We start from the raw sequence: 25405 nt of genomic DNA, 5'->3' as shown, positions 1-25405 counted from the left end.
GGGCAAGCCCACCCTCCAAACTTATATATACCATCCCTGACACCATACCTCAAAAGAAAAGGTAATTTCATGAGAAATGGCCATCTTTGACTTAGTATATGGAAGTCTGTTTTCCATTCGGTCTCCATATTTCAAGACTTGCTTTAGCAGGTCCTGACATTTCAAACAGTTACCAAGTCACAGCCTTTCTGTCTCCATATTTCAAGACTTGCTTTAGCAGGTCCTGACATTTCAAATAGTTACCAAGCCTTATACTTGTGCCATGTGATCAAACCGTGGAAGCAGATGACATCTGCTCTCAGGCAACCCCAAACTCAAAACAGTTTCATGGAAAATCTCCACATCCATCTCCTTAACTCTAAGAACTATCCCTGCTCCTTCTCTTCTCATTAATCAACAGAATCCCCCATCCAACTATTAGTTCTCTTAAACGGCAGGGATTCTTCTTTCATCAGTAACTCTAGAATTTGTCTTTATAAATCTCTTTATGTGAACCCTAAACATCTCCTTTTCTGTAACTACTGATCATGTAGATTAACAATTCAACCCTCTAGCATACACATTTTCACTCAACAGTTAAGATTTCTACACGTCAGGAACATTGCATCTTTTTCAATGTTAACTCTTGATTGCTTTCTCTTTTTCTGTGTCTTTTCCCATTGCTCTACAACTAGCTTACCGTAACTACTCCCCCTTCATTACTAAACCCCTGTCTTGACTCTTCTTTCTTTGAAGCTTAAAAACCTCAGCTTTGGCCGGCTAAGAACTTGCTGTATTCAACTGGACGTATAAGAGAATTTAAGTACCTTTATCTGCACTTTTTTTTTCAAAAAAATACAGTATTTAAATTGATTTTAACTGTGTGTTGCAGGAATATTAACTGAACTGGAAGTTAGTCAGTGTTTGCTGAATTTTGTTATTTGCTAGTAATTACAGGTGTGGGGGTAGCCACATTCTTTGATTTCCTGTCCTTGCCTATTTAAGTGGTACAGTGTGAAATATTTTCTGCTTAAAACCTCAGCTTTGGCCGGCTAAGAACTTGCTGTATTCAACTGGACGTATAAGAGAATTTAAGTACCTTTATCTGCACTTTTTTTCAAAAAATACAGTATTTAAATTGATTTTAACTGTGTGTTGCAGGAATATTAACTGAACTGGAAGTTAGTCAGTGTTTGCTGAATTTTGTTATTTGCTAGTAATTACAGGTGTGGGGGTAGCCACATTCTTTGATTTCCTGTCCTTGCCTATTTAAATGGTACAGTGTGAAATATTTTCTGCTTAAAAACCTCAGCTATGGCCGGCTAAGAACTTGCTGTATTCAACTGGACGTATAAGAGAATTTAAGTACCTTTATCTGCACTTTTTTTTCAAAAAAATGCAGTATTTAAATTGATTTTAACTGTGTGTTGCAGGAATATTAACTGAACTGGAAGTTTTGACTCTGCTCTTCAGTTAGTCCCATCCACCCTCCCTGTTTTTGTTTTGGTGTTAATCTTAGTGGCCTTGAAACTGCCCGCCCCTCTTGTAAATTTGTGTTTGGATACTCCTTCTGGGCCCATCTCATTTGCTCACTCAACTGAGTGCAGTGAGATCATATTCTGATTTCAGGCACTCCTACTGTGTACAAGGAGAGCATCTGGGAAACAGAAAAAAAAATTAAGCTTGTTTCCTGCCTTTCCTGTTAAGTGGTATAGACTATTTGTAGGCTTCTGAGCCCCCAAGACCTTCTGTGTTGGAGGGAAGCCTTCTAGCTTAGTTTTTTTTTTCTTATAACTAGCCAGTTTTCTAGTTTCAGCACTCAAATCTGTTTCTTTGATCTCAGCACTTGTTCAGAAAAAAAAAATTCATCTGCTTTTACTGTACTTGTGTTTCTACCTACTTTATTTTACTTTTGCATCATCTTAAAAGAACTCAATTGTATTTATTACTGCTTGGTGTAACTCATTCTAAGCCTTTTGGTTTAAACACTTGGGCTTCGGACCAGTTGTTTTGCACTGAGAGGGTTTGTGGTCTGCACTGTAGTAGCAGAACAGGTAGCTTACATCCTTCTAGGTTGGGAACTGCTGATTGAGGGCTCAGTGTCTGTTATTCTAAAAGTGTATTAGTTCTGGTTTAAGCACTTGGGCTTCAGGCCAGTTATTTTACATTAAGAGGGTTCGTGGTCTGCACTCTTGTGGGAGGAGAGGATGGACTCTGCCCTTCTGAGCTGGGAATTTCTGGTTAAAGGCTTATAGTGCATGCATATCTGAACTGCTTCTTACTGAAGTTGGTGCGCCTTGTTTGCTGTGGCATAGACTAGATTCGGGCCTGCTGGATCTAGCTTTGTTTGTGTAACTTGAGCACTAATCCAGGCATTCTCTAAAGTATTCAATTGTATTTATTACTGCTTGGTAGTAACTTGATTAAAGTGTAGCTATCATTCTAAGTCTTTTGGATTAAGCACTTGGGCTTCAGACCAGTTGTTTTACATTAGGAAGGTTTGTGGCATGCACTGTAGTGGCAGGACAGGTAGCTTTCATCCTTCTAAGTTGGGAACTGCTGATTGAGAGCCCAGTGTCTGTTATTCTTAAAGTGTTCCAACAAATCACTGGGACCACCACGATGGATTAACAGCAACTAATTTTATTATAAACAGAACAAGCGCTTTCACGCACCCAACTAGTGCGCTTCATCAGGTTGTAGTGCATTGAAATAAATGTTCCCATTATATAGTTGTGGCATACGCCCTAATTAACAGATATTTAGGCGGGTAAAAACAGTCTTCACCAATTTAAGACCTACTATATTTCATTGAATGCAAATATCATCATTCATAGGACATAGGTATATAATACTCAACATCCTTTCCACTAAAACAACAAAGGAACAAAAACTGAAATTCCATTCTGTTCAAAATATCTATGCATAGGAACAGTTAATTAAATTCATACTAAATATATATAACTTTCATAATATTCCTATTTAAAAATTTTTATCTATAAAAACTATTACTAAGACATGACATATTTCATTTCCTATATCGTAGATTCTGGGATGACTCATATTGCATTTCATGTAAAAATTACTACCAATATAAGAATAATCTGTCAATATGTAAAAACTACTAGGAATGAAAGCATACTAAGTGGCCACAATGGGCAAAAGGGAGAGGAAAAAAGGAGGGAAAAGAATGGAATGGGAAAGAAAAGGAGGGGGGGAAAGAGGGGGGGAATAAGAAAGGGAAGGAAATGGGGAAGAAAGGAAGGGGGAAGAGGGGGAAAAAGAAAAAGAAGGGGGGGGGGGAGGGGGGAAGGAGAAAAGGGGAAAGGGATGGAAGGTAAAAGAATAAACCTCCTATATATATTACATTTAAAAATATATGTCATAATCAACTATGTTGGTGTATTAAAAACATCATATATATTAATGAATTCATTTATACCTGCCCATGCGCATGCAATAGCATAAAATTTAAAATATAAAATATAAACTTCTCGAGAACCTATATAAACAACAATCACTTATGATCTTAAGTATAATTTTATACTTCATATCAGTCACATAAAGTATGTGGCACTAAACATTCATTCATAATAGCGCTAATCTGATACTAAAGACTGTATTTAATCCTAACTTAATATGTGCCCTGAGTGTTAAGATCCATTTCAGTACATCAAGCTCTAGGGTTCCTACTGTGTTACCCTCTCGCCTGTTAGACAACAATCATTTACTATCTTTAGTATAATTTTATACTTCATATCAGCCACATAGATTATGTGGTGTTAATATTCATTCATAACAGCGCTGGTCTGATACTAAGAGCTGTATTTAATCCTGGCTCAATATGCGCCCGGAGTGTTAGTATCCATTTCAGTTCATATAGCTCTAGGGTTCCTAATGTGTTACCCTCTCGCCTATTGGGGTATAGTATTTGTAGGACTCTAAATTTAAACATGTGGGATGGAAAAGATTGACAATGCCTAGCCAGAACGTTATTCATATTTGCTTTCCGCATATCATAAATATGGTTGTAGGCTCGATCTCTGAGCCTACGTGTTGTCATACCCACATAATAAGCTTCACAACCCTCACACGTGGCCAGATAAACTATGTTTGTGGTGTCACATGTGGCATAGAAATTCGGTGTAAATCTAAAACCAAGCTCCATATTCTCATATGTCTGCTCATCAGTGATATACTTGCAGATGCAACCTTTTTTACAAGGAAACGTTCCTTGCCTAAAGTTTGTCCTTATGTCTAGTGGTATATGAAGCACTTTTTCTTTGCATAGTAGTCTTTTCAAGTTTAGACAATTACTATACCTGAAGCTAGGGTGTTCACCTACTATGCTCTTCAATTCCTTGTTCATACTGAGCAATTTCCAATTTTTATATAATATCTCTTTGATATATTTGACATCATTGGTAAATTTGATGTCATATTGCACCATATCTTTATTGGGTCTATTAGGATGTCTATATGGACCTTTCTTAAGATAGGTACCACGGACCGGATTGATTCTGTCCTTAGTGCTCGTGATTAATTGAACGGGATAACCCCTATTCATGAAACACTTGGCTTGGAAATCTAAAAGACGATCACTATCTCCAATATTGTTGCACAATTTGGTTATTCTAGTCATCTGATTTTGTACAATGTTAGGAAAAATGTGTCTCGGATGCATACTCTCATAATGGAGTATGCCATTTTTCCAACATGATTTTCTGTATAAAGAGGTTGTGAATTTATTCAAAGCATTCTTGGTTATGGTTACATCAAGATAATTAACGCTGATAAATGAATATTCATACGTGAATCTGAGGAAGGAGGTAGTTGACTCCATGTACTTGACAAAATCATGCAAGGTTTCAACACTACCATTCCAAAATAGGAGAATATTGTCTACAAATCTCCTATAGAAAATGGCATTGGCAACAAAATTCTTATTATTGAGTATATGAGCCCTCTCCCATTGATAGACTGCTATGTTCGCATAGACATTAGCACAGGGGGTGCCCATGGCTACCCCCCATATTTGTCTATAAATCTTATCTTGGTACATGAAAATGTTGTTGTTAAGTATCAGATCTAATAGAGTACAAATAATAAACTGTTCATTGTGACTAACATTATTATATTCATTTAAGCAATTCCTAACTGCCTCAATGCCAAACTCATTGGGTATACTCGTAAATAAACTCTTTATATCCAGAGTAACCATTAGAGTGTCTGAACTTATTTTTTCAAGCAAAAGGGTATTTTCAAGATCTTCTAACAATTTAAACGAATTTTTTAAGATGGTAGGTACCATTTCTAACAATGGAGACAGTTTAAGCTGTACATATTGTGATGCATTCTCCGTTACCCAAGATTGGCCAGATACTATTGGCCGCACTGGTGGGGGATGTATCCCTTTGTGTATTTTGGGCAGCCCTTTGATAATAGGAATCAACGGGGCCCCAATATCAAGAAACTCATATAGCTGCTTATCAATGCATCTAGACATTAGGAGATCGTAAATCGCATCATAAACATTCCTAATAATTAATGTAACCTCAGATCTACTTATTAATGTGTATGCAGCGTCATCATTCAACATCTCATTCATCAAATTGTTGTAAAAAATAGAGTCCATTATTACTACCCCCCCCCCCTTTATCTGCAGGTCTAAATATTAGACTATCATCATTGCATAAAGAGTCCAGACTTTGTCTCTGCGTTTCATTCATGTTGACAAATAGTCTTTTATGTTTTTTCTCCTTATAATAGGCATAGAAGTCATATTCACAAGCTCGTAAGAAGCACTCAATAGAGCCTGGTAGGGGTGGTACAAAAGTACTTTTCCTTTTAAGGGTTGTGGCTTTGAACATATGTTCATTATAGTCAGAATCTTTGTAAAGAAGTTTCAGAGCCAATTTCCTAGCAAATTTGCGGAGCATAATTAATGTATCCGAGAGTTCACTGCCTCGAGAGGGAATGAATGACAGTCCCCTGTTCAACACCAAACATTCTGTTTCAGTTAGCGTTCGAGATGATATATTGAAGAATAAAGTATTTAATATTTCTTCTTCCTGCTCTCCCAGTTGTCGCCTGACATCTTGCGTTTGCCCCTTCCCCTGCTGGTGGACCGCATCTGTGCTCGATGCTTGTACGGAAGCGGGGAGTTTAAAGTAGATGCCGCTTTGGGAGCAGTATTCAGCGGATGCATACTTTCTTTCGGTCTAGCTCCTCCTGTTGTACTTTTTAAACCCTGTTGGTTACAGGGTATCGAGGAAGTAGACAAAGCAATGTCCACTTCAGATTGTGACGAGACAAATGCACCACTGTTGGAAACATCATTTTCTAACTCATTTCTATTGATAGTACTGGTGGAACCATTAGTTACCGCCTTGTTCATTTCATTAGTCTCTCCTGAAGCTACTGCTTCATTAAATCTCGGCCATAATAAAATGATTAAAGTGTAGCTATCATTCTAAGTCTTTTGGATTAAGCACTTGGGCTTCAGACCAGTTGTTTTACATTAGGAAGGTTTGTGGCATGCACTGTAGTGGCAGGACAGGTAGCTTTCATCCTTCTAAGTTGGGAACTGCTGATTGAGAGCCCAGTGTCTGTTATTCTTAAAGTGTATTAGTTCTGGTTTAAGCACTTTGGCTTCAGGCCAGTTATTTTACATTAAGAAGGTTCGTGGTCTGCACTCTTGTGGGAGAAGAGGCTGGACTCTGCCCTTCTGAGCTGGGAATTTCTGGTTAAATGTTTATGGTGCCTGAATATTTGAACTGTATCTTACTGAAATTGGTACACCTTGTTTGCTGCAGCATAGACTAGATCCAGGCCTGCTGAATCTAGCTTTGTTTATTTGCTTGTTGTTTGTTTGCATGTTATTTCCCTGGAACGCTAATGCCACCTAATACGTGGCTTCTCAGTGCTTCTGTGGATCACTAGTGATATCTGCATTGCTTACTGTACTTATTTCCTTGTTTCACTTGAAAGAAAGTTACTGTTTGTCATTTTTGCATTTAAGTTGCCCGTAACACATTGCACTTAAGTTACCTGGCACTTGCTCGCTAAAGCAATTATATAAGTCAGCACTAAAAATTAAAAGCACTACACCCTCACTCCCCACTGGCCCTTGTTTTCAATTATTAAGGAATTCCCAATATTATTCTAGCATGTCCAAAGGTCAGTTGTCAATCTCCTCTCCGGTCCAGCTGGTGAATCTGGGAATCTTGAGGCAATGTTACAACTGCCTCATGTACACAGACAACCCTCTCCTCCTCCCAACAAATTCCAACACATGTGAGAGATGCAACCATATAGCCAAACTGGAGGCTAAGCTCTCTCAACTCAGTACTGGCATAACCAGTCAGGAGGAGAAGGAAACCACACTCACTACAATTCCAATCTCACATAGACCTACCACGACAGCAAACCAAACACATAATCACACAAAAACATACTCGGAGGCTCTAAATAAAGATCTGCCTAAGCAGCAGAGACCTCCAAAGCAGACACCCAAGCAACCGCTACCCCAAAACAAAACACGTGCAACACATATCTCACAAAGCCAGTGTGCCGAACAGTCACAGCCCTTAAGATTAAACAACACACCTGATACACTTGTAATAGGTGACTATCGTCAGGCACACTGACGTCCCACTCACCAGGCTGGACAAGGAGAGGGTCACGGTGAGCAGCCTGTCGGGCGCTAGGATCCGTCACATAACACAAGCACTCAGGTCACTCCAAGGCAAGTACAAATATGACTCAGTCATTGTCCATGCTGGTGTGAATGACCTGAGACGTACCTCCCTGGACTACATGAAAAGAGACATAAAGGAGCTCTCTGAGCATGTAGCCCAGGCCGGTATGACCCTGACCTTGAGTAGCATCTTACCCTCACCAAGAATGATGCCACAATATGAAGACAAGATGATCAATTTCAACAATTGGCTTAAGTACTGGTGTCATTCAAAGGGGATCCAATGCCTGTCAGCTTGGGATGATATGCTCGACAAGCCACGATGCTTCGCTAGGGACGGCTTGCACCTGTCACCCCTGGGCTTTCGGATATTGGCAAAGGCTCTTGCTACCCCCATAGTGCCTTTTTTAGGCAAGGCGCAAAAGACAAACCCACCTCCATAGGTATCACAAGGGATAAGAAACTAAGAGTAATGCTACTCAACGCCAGAAGTCTAAACCTCAAGATGCATGCACTCGAAACTCTCCTTAGCATGGAGAACATCGATATCTGTGCAGTAACAGAAACCTGGTTCAGGGCTCCCGAAAGCACCCCAGCACTACCAGGTTATACCTCATACCATGCTTTTCGGTCCCAAAACTTGGACCGAACCACAAAAGGAGGGGGAGTATCGATATTCATCAAAGATACCCACACCTCCAGGTTGGTGGCAAAGCACGAAGCATCAGAGACTATCCATGTGCAACTAACAGTGCGTAAAACTGCCTTCCAGTTTATAGCCTGCTACAGACCACCCTCCCAAACCCAGGAACCCCAAATAAAACCAAGACCCAATCCTCCAAAGGCAGACGTCCTGTCTGGTGGACCCCAGCCATAAACAAACTATACAATAGAAGGAGGAAGCTACTAAATGATACAGCAAAATACCAAAAAGGAAAGGCATCACTGATCAGTATTAGCAAAAAACTACGGGCACTCATAAAATTGTCTAAGGCCAGCTTCGAGAGAAAAATTGCACAGGACACTAAGGATAATCACAAGGCTTTCTTTATTTTTGTTAGGAACCTGGGTGGTAATTCCCAGATATGCTCAGAATTAGTCCAAAATGACAAAAAATACACTGAACCCACAGACATTGCCAACATCCTAGCTGACAGGTTCAGCGCAAACTTCTTCCCCCCCTCCCCACCAAAAGGGCAAATATCTATCCCAGCAGAGTGCTGCCCCCCTGACATCTCAGATGCTCAGGTAAGAGCCGCCCCCTCCAAAGCAAAAAACACAGCACCAATGGGACCAGACTGTGTCCCGGCTGGCCTACATGAACTCCAAGAAGAGCTAAACCCAAACATAAAACTACTGTTCAATCTCAGCCTTACTACAGGATATGTGCCCAAAGAGTGGCGTACAGCAACAGTGGTCCCTCTCCATAAAGGTGGTGCCTCAACGGATCCTGGAAACTATCGCCCCATAAGCCTGACTAGCTTGGTCTGCAAAGCTATGGAAAGGATCATCATGGACCTCATAAATAAAGATATTGGGGACCTACAGACACTGGATCCTACCCAGTTCGGCTTTGTTAAGGGCAGATCCTGCCTCTTAAACCTGGTTGATTTCTTTGAAACAGTCACCAAGGCCATTGACGAGGGAAGGTGGTCCACACAGCCTACCTGGACCTCGCAAAAGCCTTCGATACAATACCCCACTCGGGCATTATAGATAAGCTCACCAGCTTAAATATAAACCCCTATGTCACTAGATGGATTGCAAACTGGCTCAAGGACAGAACCCACATGGTTAGAATTGCTGGAGCCATGTCAGACTCCAAACCAGTTACAAGTGGTGTCCCACAAGGCTCAGTCCTGGGACCTCTCTTGTTCGGTATATATTTCTCGGAGGTACAGGCCAACACGGAAGGACTGTGGCTGACCAAGTTCGCAGATGACTGCAAGCTGGGTGCCATAATCGACTCTCCAGCCGACACAAGCATCCTCCAAAAGGGCCTCATAGAAACAGACAACTGGTGCCAGAGCCATGGCCTCAAGCTAAATGCCAAAAGTGTATAGTCATCCCTTTGGCAAAAACAAAGTGCCCACAAATTACCACACAGGTGGTAATCCATTAAGTACAGAAGAAGTAATTAGGGACCTGGGGACCCAAGTTGATAGCAATCTCTCATTTGACAACCACGTGGCCAAAGTGGTTAGAAAAACATTTTATATAGCCCACCTAATCATGAAGGGATTCACATCTAGATCAGGGAGGTCATCGTGCCTCTTTACTCGTCCCTCATCAGGCCCATAATTGAGTACAATGCCCCATTGGGATGTACCTTACCAGACACCTGCAGCAACTGGAAATACCCCAAAAGTACCTCACCAAGAGGATCAAAGGGCTCAAACAGATGCCATATGCTGCCCGGTTAAAGAAACTCCAGCTCTACTCAGTGGCATACCACCTGTTCAGAGGCGATCTGTGCCTGACGTATAAAGCCATGTCCAACCCGGAATTAATGGACATGCTGCACCTCAGAAAATCCAAATCCCATCGAGCTACCCGCTCGAGAGACTTGAACCTCAGCACCGAAATAAATAGGACATGCTGGAGGGACAGATTCATAACCCAGAGGCTCCCTTCACTCTGGAATAAAATCCCAGTCCAGGTTAGGCAGAGTCCCTCACTGACTCTCTTCAAGGGGAATCTTGATGAGTGGATGGGAGATCGTAGGTTTACCCCGGGTATCACTTCTGTGTCACTGTTAGACAGAGGCACAGTATACTAACCTCGAAAAAGGGCATAGCAAAATAAATTTAAAATGGGTGGCGAAAGCCAAACACATTCTGGCTAGGCTTATAAATGCCCTAGGGCAGATAGCCTAGTATGAACCTATGAACCTATAACTGCTACTAGTCACATACAACAAGCCCACATTATATCACTTCTACTTTAATCATGTTTGTTTAAACTAGATATAACACCAACAATCCAGCTACTTAATCCAGTTTTTCCTTATGAATTATTGCTAACCACACTTATTATAGTGGATTTCTAATTATAGTTAATATACCTTTTTCATTCCATTCCAACAAATACCTAACCTACTATTGCTTCATCTGACCTCTCCTTTTCCAACAGCGTTGCCACTCTATTTATACTGAATTTCTTTTGAGAAGATTATTTTTATTATATTTTGAATTAATTGACCAGGTAGGACACTGATCCCAATGACCCCATTGCAGTCTCAGCACTGGAATACAAAGACAAAATGCATACAAACAAGACAATATATGCAAAGAGAAAGACAAAGGACAATGCAGTATGTAAAAAGCATTATACAGATGTGTAACAAAAATGCAGTCAATACAATGAATAACACTGAGGAGACTTAGGTCAGAAAGAAGTATTATGGGTTTATATATCAACAGTGATAGCACTTACACTTAAGTGTGAGATTTGTGGCTGTGCTGTCTGGAAAGAGGAAGGGTATGAGATAAGTTATATGACCAGGGTGGGAGAACACTTACAGTGACCTTGCAACTTGAAGTGAGCCTTTAGCTGCTATCAGAATACGGGATAGGAGCAGTGATCTTTGAGGCAGACTGGGATACATTCCCATAATTTCAGTCCAAGCCAAGGAGAAAGAGGGCATGGTCTTTTTAATGAAGTTTGGTTTGCAGGATAGGACCTGAGTGGTTAAGACTTCTCAAATTATAAGATAGCACTTGCTTGAATAATTTTGAGGCAAAGGGAATAAGGGCTCATTATCAAACAGCTTGAATAGTTGTGAGGTGAGCAGAAAGTCAGCATGTTGTTTGACAGGAAGCCAGTTAGCTTTTTTCTATGGACTTGCAGTGGTGTTCATTTCAGGGGGACAGAAATTATGAACTTGCCTATAGCATTAGTACTGGTTTGAGTGGCAGCTGTATTTTGATTGTAGGCTGCTGCAATGGGAGGGAGGCTATGTTCCAGCTGAACTAGTAGGATACCTTTGTCTATGGCATTCCCAATGGCTATGGAAATAAATTAGGATATTTTATTAGCCCAGAATAAGACAGTGTTGGATTTTCTGTGTGAGTTTGCCAGAAGGAGATGAAAGTTCAAAATGGGGCTAACCAAATGCCTAAATATTTGAATGTGGTAACATTTTTGATTGAGGTATTATTTTGGATTTGCCATGGTCTGGAAAGAGTACAGAATTTTTTGTCTGGTCCTGAAAGTCTACGCAGTTCAAGATTAAGAGAGGACAGAGAATAGCTGAAGCAAAATAAAGCCATATTACTGGCATGAAGGAAGTCAGAAGGTTCCATAAATCCAGTAGTTAATGTAGCTGGAGAAAAGGACAGGTGCCAAAACTGATCCTTGATGGACTCTATTCAGGAGCGGGACTGATGTTAAAGTGCAGTTAAATTGGGTAAAATAGTACACAGTGGTTGCAAAGCTAGAATGAGGTAATAAGCACATGCATGTCACAAATATGGACCTATATCAGACTGAATCACTCTTCAATGAATTTCAAGACAGGAAAGCCAAACATCTGAAACTGAAAATACCTGAAGCACATTATCTCTCAAAAGGACAACCTTGAGTCTAAAAACACTGTTGTGAAAAATGCAATTTGCATAACAGTTTGCATGCAGGTGGCAAGCTCTCAGTGTAGCCCTACTTTCCCGTCCTTTGCTTACTCTTGCTCTCTGTTCACACAGAGCTTTATGAAGGTGCAGCTGGTATGCAAGAGAAAGAGGCAGTTTAGCAGTCTTAGTACTCTAGCTGGTTGCTCGTTTACAGCACTTTACCTAAGAACATGTTGCATTTTCATAAATCAAAGGCACTTGATAATGAAACTGACAGACCCAGAATTAACAGGACTGGAAAATGTTACAATACCTGAACTTTCTTTACTCACCTTTGGCATAGCATCTTCTTCTTCTTTCGGCTTTATCCCGGTTAGGGGTCGCCACAGCGGATCACCTGTCCGCACATTGAATGGCAGTGGAGTTTTACGGTGTCGAGTTGCCAGCCCGGCGCCCAACCTTCCACAGAAGGCACACTCACACGCACACCTAGGGCCAATTTAGAGTGTCCAATCCACCTGCAGCATGTCTTTGGGATGTGGGAGGAAACCGGAGCACCCGGAAGAAACCCACGCGACCACAGGGAGGACATGCAGACTCCGCACAGAAGGCACCCCAGCCGAGGATCGAACCGGAAAACCTCTTGCTGTGAGGCGGCAATGCTAACACCTTTGGCATAGCATAATCTATTAAAATGTTCCTATGTGGCCAAGAATAGAAACCAGTCCAGTAAGGTAGCCTATTTTAAATGCTCAGATATGAGCAAAAATGAAAAGAAAATTGCAGAGCAATGTCAAAATGCTAAAACGCACGTCACCTAGAAACTAAGGATCGGTCTGGCCTATCGGTCTGATTTACTATATGCATAGGCAAGCTAGTTAGTATATCCATACAGAAACCAAAACTGCTTGGAATGCAGTAAGATGCAGAATGCCAAAACTAATAAAAAATGTCAGAATCAAAAAACGAAGGAAATATTAATATACAGGAGTCTGCACAATAGATGACTGACATCTGTTTTATCCTTTCTCAGATTTGTAAACTGCAAGCCTTATATTATTCTGGCCAACCATTACAGAATCCTGTTAATGGTAAAGGCTCATTTTTCATATTTATATAGTTCAAAAGTATTAGTAACTGCATTTAGTTAGATTTTCTCAACTTGCTTTATTTTACTTTGCACCAAACTGATACCTGACTTCATACCAAAAATACCATGACGACTTATGTCATTTATGCCATCTTAGAAATGTTGCTTTCAATAATAAACTCAGCTAATACACCAAATAATGCAATGGCACATTTTTTTGCATCCACTGCAGCTCCCCGACACATCAGAGCTTGCATCACAGTAGTTCATCACAACTAATACATGGAAGTTCCAGTACATACATTTTCATTATATACATAGTTAGGTTCATCATAACATCATCCAGTTTAACAAACATAAGGCTCAAGTTTGCCTGTACCATCACATGGGGGACTGTGTCCCTTCAACCCCCCCCCCCCCCACAGCTTATTATTATCAATTCAAGGTAGTCACACATCAGATAAAGACTGATCACTGACAGGCAGTGCAAAACCTTTCATGATTCTTCTCCAACATTATGGGAGAGCAGACAACCCACTAAACAGTAACATACAAGCACTACAATCATGCTCATATGTGAATTGATGAACTGAAAACACAGCTCTTGCCAACTTGACCCCTTATGCATGAGCAACAGTGATTCAAGCATAGAAGATCCAGCAGATGACTACAAGCCCCTTTTTTCCCCTTTGACTCATCTCTGGGTACATAAAATGAATGTTACCTCATGGTAACACAATAGTCAACATTCTAAGCACTAAGATAACCATTTAACCCTAAAACAATTGATGGCTACTACATTCTTCACATTTTCCCCAAAGCAAGAGGCTTAAGTGAACTGCACACACTCCTATATGAAATCATGCAGTTCTGATACCTCTAAACTTTGTTAAAAAGCACACCTTGCAAAGCTTGTCTTTTAAGGGCATAACAAAAAGTAATCTAAAAAAAAATAAGAAATTTCATAACACTTAATGCAGGCAAGCTTCTTCACTGATACTGAATGAATTCGATACATTCATCAATTGCTGCCTTCTCTGTAAAGGGCTACTTCAAATCAAAACAGAATGTGTATCAAATTCTTTGTTTTAATCTTTTTTTTTATCATGGTCCACGCATCAAAGTGAAAACTGACCAGATCAACAGTGCAGAAAAAAGCCTGCTTAAAGTAGATGTGGAAAGCTGCTAAAATTAAACATATCAGCTTCAAGGGTGCGAAGACTATGAAATACAGCAGCATCTTCTCCAAGTAGGCAGACAGAATGGCCATTCATGCAAGAATGAATTATACTTCATCACGCTGTACACCACAATTACATATTTCTCATTTTAAAATTATTTCATGATGCTTTCTTCAGGGTACATTTTGCTGAATTAAGATCATAAGCTGGGAAGGTGATTCACAAGGTAACAGATTAAGTTAAAAATTTTTGGAAGAGAAATAATGAAGCTTACATTAAAAAGACAGCATCATTGCTCATTTAATTAATGGCACCACTCTGAATTATTTTTTTTCCAGATTTATTCATAGAACTCTATAAAAAGATTATTGGGCACATCTAATGTTTTAATTTTTGCCTATCTAGCAGGTACAACTTAGACATCTAAATTATAAATTTTAGAAGCCAATGTAGCTGAACTAAAAGGTTTATGATAGCTGTCTGTGAGGAAATACATCATCTCTCAATATATACTGCATAGTATATTTGTAATGGTCACCAACATATGTTCGTGCTATGATAAAATAAAGGGAAGTAATAATCTCTTTATTTTAATTATAATCAAAGGTCATAAGGACAATAAATGTTCAACAGGCTAGGTGGTTTCAGATATGGCAGCAAACAACAAGAAATGTATCTATCTGTGCCACACTTTCATTTATGTAATTATCTTTGCAGTTATTTGCTGTTTGCATTTTCATTAACTGGGTTAAATCTCACCAGGCAAGGCCCTCTTTCGAAACATAGGTAAGCAAAGCATTTTGTGCAGTACAGTGCAGGCATGGATACTAGCAAAACACATGCAATGTAGCACATTTAACAGTAAAAGTGGAGTGATAACATTACTCCTGAATTTAATATAAAAAAACAGAAATTAAACAAAAACACAATGATTAACTTACAGTATACTGAATTAATGAACTGTACTCCTGTTCTGACTGTGTAAGTAAATGTTAAGCCATAAATGTGATTTTGCAGGGAAGATTTGCAAAAGAATTATATAAGAAATGAAACAGATATCAAATTCACATGGTACTTTAAAAAAAGTTATTACTGAAGTTGTACTTTTAAGTAAGTACCTTGTTTATCCACAAACTTCATTCTACTGGACTTGTATCTTCAGTGGGACCACATTAATTATAAAAATTGGTAGTGGTGCTGCGGTAGCGTTGTCGCCTCACAGCAAGATGTTGTCCCGTTCAATTCTCAGCTACAGCGTTTTCTTTGTGGAGGCATACGTGAATGGGCATGCCTTCGTTGAAGGTTGTGCGTCAGAGCTGGTAACTCAGCACGTAAAAATCCACTACCAAACATTAGCGGACCGGAGTTCCGCTGTGGCGACCCCTAACCGGGATAAGCCGAAAGACACAACAACAACAACAACTGTAAAAGGAAAGGGGTGGTTTGAGTACCAACAAAATCAACAGCCTGATTTAAAACATATCATTGTCATTAGGGTGAGAGAGTGGTGATTGGAGCAGATTTCAATGGGCATGTTGGTGAATGGAACAGAGAGGATGAGGAAGTGATGGGTAGTTATGGTGTTAAGCAAAGGAATGCAGAAGGTCATATGGTAGTGGATTTTGCGAAAAGGATAGACATGGCTGTGGTAAATATGTATTTTAACAAGAGGGAGGAGCATAGGGTCACATACAAGAGTGGAGGAAGATACACAGGTGGATTATATCTTATGTAGGAGGGCCAGTTTGACGGAGATTGGAGACTGTAAAGTGGTGAACGGGGAAAGTGTAGTTAGGCAGCATAGGATGGTGGTTTGTAGGATGACGTTGGTGATCAAGAAGAGGAGGAGGAGTGTGAGGGCAGCAACAAGGATCAAACGGTGGAAAATGAAAAAGGGTAATTGTGAGGTGGAGTTCAGGGAAGAGTTAAGACAGGCACTGGGTGGCAGTGAAGAGTTACCAAACAGCTGGGTAACTACAGCAGAGCTAGTAAGGGAGATGACTAGAAAGGTGCTTTGTATGACATCTGGAAAGAGGAAGGACGACAAGGAGACATGGTGGTGGAATGAGGAAGTACAGGAGAGGATATAGAGAAAGAGGTTGGCAAAGAAGAAGTAGGATTGTCAGAGAGATGAAGAAAGTAGACAGAAGTATAAGGAGATGAGGTGCATAGCAAAGAGAGATGTGGCTAAGGATAAGGCATATGAAGTGTTGTATGAAAGGCTGGACACTAAGGAGGGAGAAAAGGACCTGTACCGATTGGCTAGACAGAGGGACCGAGCTAGGAAAGATGTGCAGCAGGTAAAGGTGATAAAGAGTAATGAGGGAAACATACTCACAAGCAAGGAGAGTGTGTTAAGCAGATGGAAAGAGTACTTTGAGGGGTTGATGAATAAAGAGAATGAGAGGGAGAGAAGGTTGGATGATGTGCGGATAGTGAATCATGAAGTGCAATGGATTAGCAAGGAGGAAGTAAGGATAGCTATAAAGAGGATGAAGAATGGAAAGGCTGTTGGTCCAGATGACATACCTGCGGAAGCATGGAGGTGTTTAGGTAAAATGGCAGTGGAGTTTTTAACCAGATTGTTTAATGAAATCTTGGAAAGTGAGAGGATGCCTGAGGAATGAAGAAAAAGTGTTTTGGTACCGATTTTTTAAGAATAAGGGTGATGTGCAGAGCTGTAGTAACTACAGAGGGACTAAATTGAGTCACAGCATGAAGTTATGGGAAAGAGTAGTGGAAGCTAGGTTAAGAAGGGATGTGATGATTAGTGATCAGCAGTATGGTTTCATGCTGGGAAAGAGCACTACAGATGCGATGTTTGCTCTGAGAGTGTTGATGGAGAAGTACAGAGAAGGTCAGAAGGAGTTGCATTGTGTTTTTGTAGACTTAGAGAAAGCATATGACAGGGTGCCTAGAGAGGAGTTGTGGTATTGTATGAGGAAGTCGGGAGTGTCAGAGAAGTATGTAGTGATGTGTACAAGGGTAGTGTGACAGCGGTGAGGTCTGCGGTGGGAGTGACAGCTCCGTTTAAGGTGGAGGTGGGATTACATCAAGGATCAGCTCTGAGCTCTTTCTTACTTGCAATGGTGATGGACAGGTTGACAGATGAGATCAGACAGGAGTCCCCGTGGACTATGATGTTTGCGGATGACATTGTGATCTGTAGTGAGAGTAGGGAACAGGTGGAGGAGACCCTGGAGAGATGGAGATATGCTCTAGAGAGAAGAGGAATGAAGGTAAGCAGGACTAAGACAGAATATATGTGTGTGAATGAGAGGAAGGATAGGGGAATGGTGAGGATGCAAGGAGTAGAGGTGGCGAAGGTGGATGAGTTTAAATCCTTGGGATCAATAGTTCAGAGTAATGTTTAGTGTGGAAGAGAGGTGAAGAAGAGAGTACAGGCAGGATGGAGTGGGTGGAGAAGAGTGTCAGGAGTGATTTGTGACAGACAAGTACCAGTAAGAGTGAAAAGGAAAGTCTACAAGAGGGTAGTGAGACCAGCTATGTTATATGGGTTGGAGACAGTGGCATTTACAAAAAGGCAGGAGTTAGAGCTGGATGTGGCAGAGTTAAAGATGTTAAGATTTGCACTGGGTTTGACGAGGGTGGACAAGATTAGGAATAAGTATATTAGAGGGTCAGCCTAGGTTGGAAGGTTTGGAGAGAAATCCAGAGAGGCAAGATTACGTGGGTTTGGACATGTGCTGAGGAGGGATGCTGAGTATATTGGGAAAAATATGCTAAGGATGAAGCTACCAGGTAACAGGAAAAGAGGAAGGCCTACTATAAGGTTTATGGATGTGGTGAGAGAGGACATGCAGGTGGTTGGTGTGACAGAGTAAGATGCAGAGGACAGGAAGAAATGGAAACAGATGATCCGCTGTGGCGACCCTTAACAGGAACAGCCAAAAGAAGATGATGACTATCATTAGCTGTTACCTGGTCCACCAGAATCTTGTTACAGTTTCAAACAGCTCAACCACCTTCTGTATCTTAAAATGCTTCAAAAAGTACTATAAGTTGAAAAGAAAGAAAAAACGTAATATGATAAAAACAGGAAATTCTGACAAAATGTGTGTTTTGAATGACCACACTAACCAAACCTAAAAATTAGGCAACCTTTGCATGCAACTATGATACAGACCATTCCGGAATGACAGCAGATGAAACCATACTATACACTGTTATCAGAAATCAGCCAACTCAAAGCACTGGAAATGTGATTTAACACTATTGTTAAAACTCCATTTTTTCAATGGGAAGAGATGCCAGCAAAGTACAAATAAGACCAAATTAAATTAATAAAAAAATCTCTACACAGTTTCAATACTTTGTCGCAAAACTACAAACACTTCACACTGTATTTCTATACTTTTCAGAAAGAACACCAAGATAAAAAAGTTCCATCAAAGCAACTAATTGTTTTAAACAAAATGTTAAAAATTAAAATACTGCATAGATGGCAACATTTAATGATGGGAGTGGGCAATACTTTTTTAAACCACTCTGTCAACAATCAGGGTTAAGTGATGTCAGCATGATTAAACACTGTGATACCACCTCTCCATCACTACATATTGCTTAAGTGAGTTACAACAATAGGCAACTGTGTTTACTACTTTCACACATAAGAAACATTACCAACGTTGCAAAAACAATCATACAGAAATCTTTTTTTTTTTTTTTTTTTAGAGTTCATAAGAAACATGAAGGAACTCTGAAGAACTGTTCCCATGACAACATCACTATGCTGCTTCCTTGAGCTGGCAAATAAGTAAGTATATATGTCTCATTCTGCATGCACAACAGTGAGCAATAAAATAGAAAAACAGGCAGAAATGGAAGTACAGACACACAGCTATATGGGTGAATACCTTGCTGCAAACTACTAGCAGCAAATAGGGCAGAAACTGAAAGCTGCTACATTATACACCATAATATTTTACAGCAATTATTGCAGATTTCAATGGAAACAGTAGCAATATGTATTACACAACAACTAGTAAAGTATAGTATGATTTACTCTGCAGCTAAAAATGCAGATTTTTAATTTCCAGCCAGAATTCCTGATGCTTTTTCATTTCTAAAAAAAACACACTTACTCCAGCTTTGGACAGCATAATGGTAGAAGGTTATGCAAGCAACAAAGGAGAGAGAAATAACAGCCACACATTAGCAGGTGTCATATACTACAATAGATTGACATCATCCAGCCATCCAGAACCACCTTTTTCCCAGTTTTGCACATGGGGCCAGGGTATCACATCACCAGTGACAATCATCTAGAGCAAATGTTCACATAAACATTGGCATCATAACAATAGCTTAATGTTTCAATTTACATTTACAAACAGCAACAAAACAAACTATTTTCTGGACCAGTTTTACTACATTTCATCTGGTCATTCTGAAATCCAACATAATAATAATAAATATCTTGTGTGTTAACCAGGTAGGTCCACAAGACACAGAGTTCCTTTTTAGGGGCACTCTGACTGCAATGCCTCATTAATTGACTCAGTCAAGGTCACATGGCATGCAAATGAGAGCAGAATCAAACCTTGTACCACAGGAGCCACAGCTCCCAACCTCAACCTCTGCACCAACTGTTAGTTAGATGATAGGATATCTAGCTAAAAAAATCCATAAGTGGGACTACTGCCTTGTATACACAGAAAAAATTCAAATGAGAAGGCCTAATTACATGATATAAGATAAAGAAATTAAGGTTAGCTCACTAATAATGGTAAAATAAAATGTATATGTAATGTCCTATTACTGTTATGCAAATAATTCTGCTGGGTGGCACAGTACTGCAGAAGATAGCATTGCTACCTCAGTCTAGAGTTCTGCGGTTCAGTTATCGGCTGTAGTGCCTTCTTTGTAGACTGGGGCCTCAGGGCCAATAGCCTAGTAACTTCCTATGATCCTATGACTGTCTATGCCCTCTCTGTATCCACATGGAGTTTTGCCAGATGTTCCAGTTTCCTCCCTTTATTGCAAAGACATGGAGATGGACCAAATGTTGATTATCCAAGCTGTTCAGAGGAGTAAGTGGATGTGTACACATCCTGTCATGTATTGTTGATTCTCTGCATTATGCCCATATTTGTCGAGAGGTTCTAGCTCACTGATGACCATTTTAGTAATGGAAAACAAAGGAATGACTCAATTATTGTCGGACTTCTCATCAATGGTACTATATTCTGCTTCCATATATATAGTGCATATTTAGTAAACAGAATAGATATCCTAACCAGTATTAGCTTCACGTTACAGAAATTTGAACAAACGTACTTTAACTGACAAAGTATCGATTCATCAGCATTCAGAGACATGGAGACAAACTCTGAATACTCTTTTTGATGGAAATTATTTTCAAGTTTATCTAAATTTCCTAACCCATGTGAATCCGTCTTCAGGTTTATCTAGACTTCCTAACTCACATGAATCTGTTTCAGAAGAGTATTAATGGATGGAACCCCCCCCCCCCCCGCCCCTACACACACACACATGATTACACCACAGTACAACTTCCCTTCCAAATGTCAAAATTTGTAGCAATACAGTGCAGAACAAACAGTGGTCCATATTTCTTAACATCTGCCTGGCAAAATGGGCCAGAATAAAGTGTGGGGATCATGTGCATATGAGTGTGTGTGATACATTGTAATATACCAAGGTGGGTCCACCAAGAATGCCTAACAGGTAGGGACAAGTAGGCAGCATAGGTAAGGACAGGTAGCAAGCCAGGACTGAGTGCAATATTAATTAGAGTATTTGGTACAGGAAGAATAAAAGTTTTTGTATGAAAAACACATATAGAAACTAAAAATTAGTAACTTGACTCTTTAAAGCAAGACACCTGAGTCCCAGTTAATAGGCATCAGATGCTCTCTCATGCCTTTTTAAAGCCAGGAGAATGGCAGTATGACATAGTAGTGAGATCCTCAATGTAAAGGAATATAGAGCATCATTGTATAGGACAGGCACATACTGAGGCTGAGGCAGTTGCCCAGTGAAATGCCTGGTAGCTGAGACCCAGAATTGCCTGATCAGAGAAGCTGGAGGGTAATTTTTTTCTGGAATTTTGGAATACCATCCAGAAGAATATAGACAAAAGACTGTATGTTCCACTACTGGAAGTCCTGAAAGAAACTTCGAACTTCCTATCTTGTGTGACACTCGTAATTTTTTTTCTCTTTCACCGAGTACTGTTTAACTAAAAGGTGCAATAAAGAACTGCCAACTTGCGCTTGCACCTTGAATAAGCACTGCTGCTAAAGTGGCCTTAGTCCAGATTCCTAAGTAACATGCTTGTTGCTATATTTTTCTATTTTGGCAAAGTTTTTTTATTTTTTTTATGTTCTCTTGAATAAAGCCATTTTTTTTCTGCTGCTTGAAATCTTATACAAATTATGTGGGTACACAAACAGAAACACATACATATGTGCTGTTTTAAAATCACCACAGATATCTGCAACATGTCAAATCACATTACAAGACTTCCCATTTAGGTAGTCCATTATAAAATGCTGTGGTTAATGCATTTCTCTATGGAAAGGTTAAGACACAACTGCAAGTTGAGTTCATGCTAAAAGACACTTTCTCAAAGCTTTAAAGTGGTACAGCATACTGTTTCTAATTGTGTGGCTGGAGGTGGGAGGGAGGGGGAATAAACTGATTTTGACATTTTAAAATGGTCAGCAAAAAAAAAAAAAGGAAACCTCCCCACAGGCATGTTTCTGCATGTGAAAAATGAAGGAATACAGCAGAGAATAATGCAGGCTGTAAAGTGAATATTACATACTGCAAACCTATCTTCTTTTCTTTTTGTCTGAAAATTAAAGTCAACTAAAAATACATACTTTTTTTCTAAAGAGCTAAAAGGTCCAAACATAATATCATATGTAAAATGCATGGACTGAGACTTTACACATCCCAGGGTGTTTGTGCAGCTAACACCTATACAGCCTTGTGCTACCTACCCCAGGACTTGTTTCTTCTCAGCAAGAGCCATCAGTTTTCATCACCATTCTACCTAACAAAGACTTGGGAGTTGTGTCATCAGCAGTAGAATTAACAGCTCCTTGCAAACTTTTCACATTGCACTTCCGATATAAATTCACTGAATAAACTGTCCTCTATTAGTCACTCAATGTAGGCTCAACATTGCACTATAGCCATGGCAACAGTAACCAAAAACTTTCAGATATAGACAAGTTGGCAGGGGGTTGGGGGGTATGAAATCAGACCATATTTAAATCCCAGCCTTGTAATAGGCCAGAATAAGTAGACAGTTGCACCATTATGTGCACAAATGTCACAGTAACTTATCATTTTTTTACATTATTTCATATTTTGCTGAATGGCAATTAAAGTCACTAAATTACAGCAACAATCTTACTCTTCATGCAATGCTCATAAAGATTTGTAGGTAATCTGCACAGTGCTACACACTTAGCCATGAACCTATGAGAATCAAACCCAGTACCTAATATTTGTGAGATAAACACCTTAACCATTATACCAACCCTCAACCTTTAACATTGAAGGCATTCTGTGTAAAGAATAAAATATTTAAAAAGTGCATATCTTTCAATAGTTATAATTTTGTTGTTGTTGCTGTTCTCTGATTTTGCCTTGCTCTGCTTCATCTACTGATGTCCAGACACTAGTAACATGACAGTGGCTGGTAGAAGATTATGAAACATGACATGTCAAACACCCACAAAGCGTGATGCCTGCACCATGGATGTTATAGTCACATGAAACATGCAGGGCACACTGACTACTACATGTCCTTAATAACCAGCACCATCAGATATTTACACTAACTAACCATCTGTGTAAAAAATGAACTATTTAAAAAGTGCATGTTTTTCAACAGTTATGATTTTTTTTGTTTTGTTCTCTGATTTAACCTTGCTTTTCTTCATATACTGATGCTCATAAAGTCAGAACTGTTTATAGGTATGCTGCGCACCTTATAAGCTAAACTTATACAAACATTATCTATCAATGTTGTATATATGAAGGCCTTGTATTGTTAAAAGTGCGCTATACAACCTGCTATTTTTTAAGGCCAGTACTATGATTTTTAATACTCAATGGTCCTTGATTTGGATTTTTTGTCCTTATTTTTATCTTTCAGTCCATTTCCTACATTACCATTACAAAACTTAAGGATATGATTGTTTTTAATGTTAAATAACTACCTATCAACCTCTTAGTGTGAGAAATCTGGACAAAAGACCCAAAAATAGGGACATATTTTAAATATTGCTATTATACACTTAGAAAGTTGCTAGAACTATTTCTGAAGGATTTGAAGTCTGAAACTCCAATGTATGTCATTATTTAGTGACTTCAGTCCTCAGATTATCCTAGTGATTTGCCAGAAAACCACAAATTTTATGAGGAGTAGACCAAAAATATGAGCTATAAATGTGGACATTCTGCGAAAATCTGTACAGTTGAAAGGTACACAGACGGTCTGGAACGTATTCCCTCTCGGTACAAGCTAAACAAAATTAGGTTCAGAACTGTTCTCTTCAACTCCAAGCATTAATAACCATCAAGCACAGATGCTGCCTGCCTCAAATAACAGCAATACTTCAACCATTAGCAGCAATATGCTAATATACTTCAACATTTAAGAGTTTATTAATAACGTGAGGAATGAATTCGTAATTTGAATACTGCTGTTAGCTACCGCAAGTCAGTGCAAAGAATAGTCTGTGAACTTTGAACTTATGAGCTATTAATTACAGTAATAATACAATACCAAAGTAAAAATAACTCATTTCTTACGTCCGCTATTTCGTACGCACGTACACCGACAACAAACAGAAGTGCTAGGGTTACCAACTTTTCAAGTGGCCAAAGCGGGACATGTTTATAACAATACTTTGCGGGACAAATCATGACAAGTGCAAACACTGGACTTTACTTTTGCCAGAATAAAATCTCACTCCTGTAGAATTTGAGTTGTTTCATTAACAGATACAAATGCATTGTTTTATACAACTGCTTAAAGAAATTTACGATTTTTTTGTCTTAAAATCTCAGGACATTTACAATTTTCGTGTTTTTTTTAATTGTTTGTTCACAGAACACAAGTATCTCAATAGGGACTGTCCTGCGTAAAGTGGATTAGGTGGCAACCCTAGCACTCAAAACAAATGGGAAATTGTACAATTTAAGTATAAAAGTTGCATACCTATAGATGTAACTAAATACAATTATTATAACTTTCATTACCTTATTAATGCTACTACTTTCATTCTGAAGAATACACAAGGTTTATGTTTTTAGACTGTAACTGATATATTAGCAATCATTTACTACTAGGAATGCTAAACACGAATAGAACATGCTGCTGCTTAGTGCAAAGCTTAAGCAGTCCAGTCCATTCAAATACGAAGCTTTTGGGTCCTCCTCAATAGGCCCCATTTCCACCCAATTGTGGTGTTCAACTATCTGCCAGCATAAAAGGGCAAAAGAGAAATTTCGGTATAACGTTTTAGGTCAAACATAATTTTCAAATACGGGTAGAGAAGTGTGTTGCAAATTATGGTGTTGATATACAATTGTTTACGGGGTTCTACAACGTGCTCATGGAAGCAAGATATACAAAGCCAGCAGATGCGGCAGTAATATGACTAGAGATAAAGACGGAAGTAGTGTAGTTGCAATTAACTAGCTGGCTGATTCCACTGTTATTATAAATATAACAAGTTTAGGCTCGTAAGTGTTCTCTTCTAAAACTTCTGAGTTAAACTTGTTTTATCGATTCTTAACTTCGTGTCAGTGTACGAAGAACGGGTAAAATGAATGTGCTTGTGAGGGGAATCTAGTTTAAGTGCTTGCAATTTCTTTTTGT

General features: G+C 39.4%; 1 protein-coding gene across 1 annotated transcript in view; it reads right to left on the bottom strand.

The window, feature by feature from the left end:
* DPH6 (diphthamine biosynthesis 6) overlaps positions 1 to 24958 on the bottom strand; it is a 2556557-nt gene extending 2531599 nt beyond the window's left edge. Inside the window, exon 1 of the mRNA XM_044073989.1 lies at positions 24784 to 24958. Coding sequence (XP_043929924.1) covers positions 24784 to 24806 — 23 coding nt within the window. The 5' untranslated portion in view covers positions 24807 to 24958. The remainder of the gene's footprint in view (positions 1 to 24783) is intronic.
* Positions 24959 to 25405: the final 447 nt, after the last annotated feature.

This window comes from Protopterus annectens, chromosome 6.part0 (genome assembly GCF_019279795.1).
Source record: "Protopterus annectens isolate FY-2018-M chromosome 6.part0, PAN1.0, whole genome shotgun sequence".
NCBI classification, from domain to species: Eukaryota; Metazoa; Chordata; order Ceratodontiformes; family Protopteridae; genus Protopterus; species Protopterus annectens.
The sequence above is the reverse complement of the archived record's forward strand: the minus strand, read 5'-3'. Positions and strand labels throughout refer to the sequence as shown.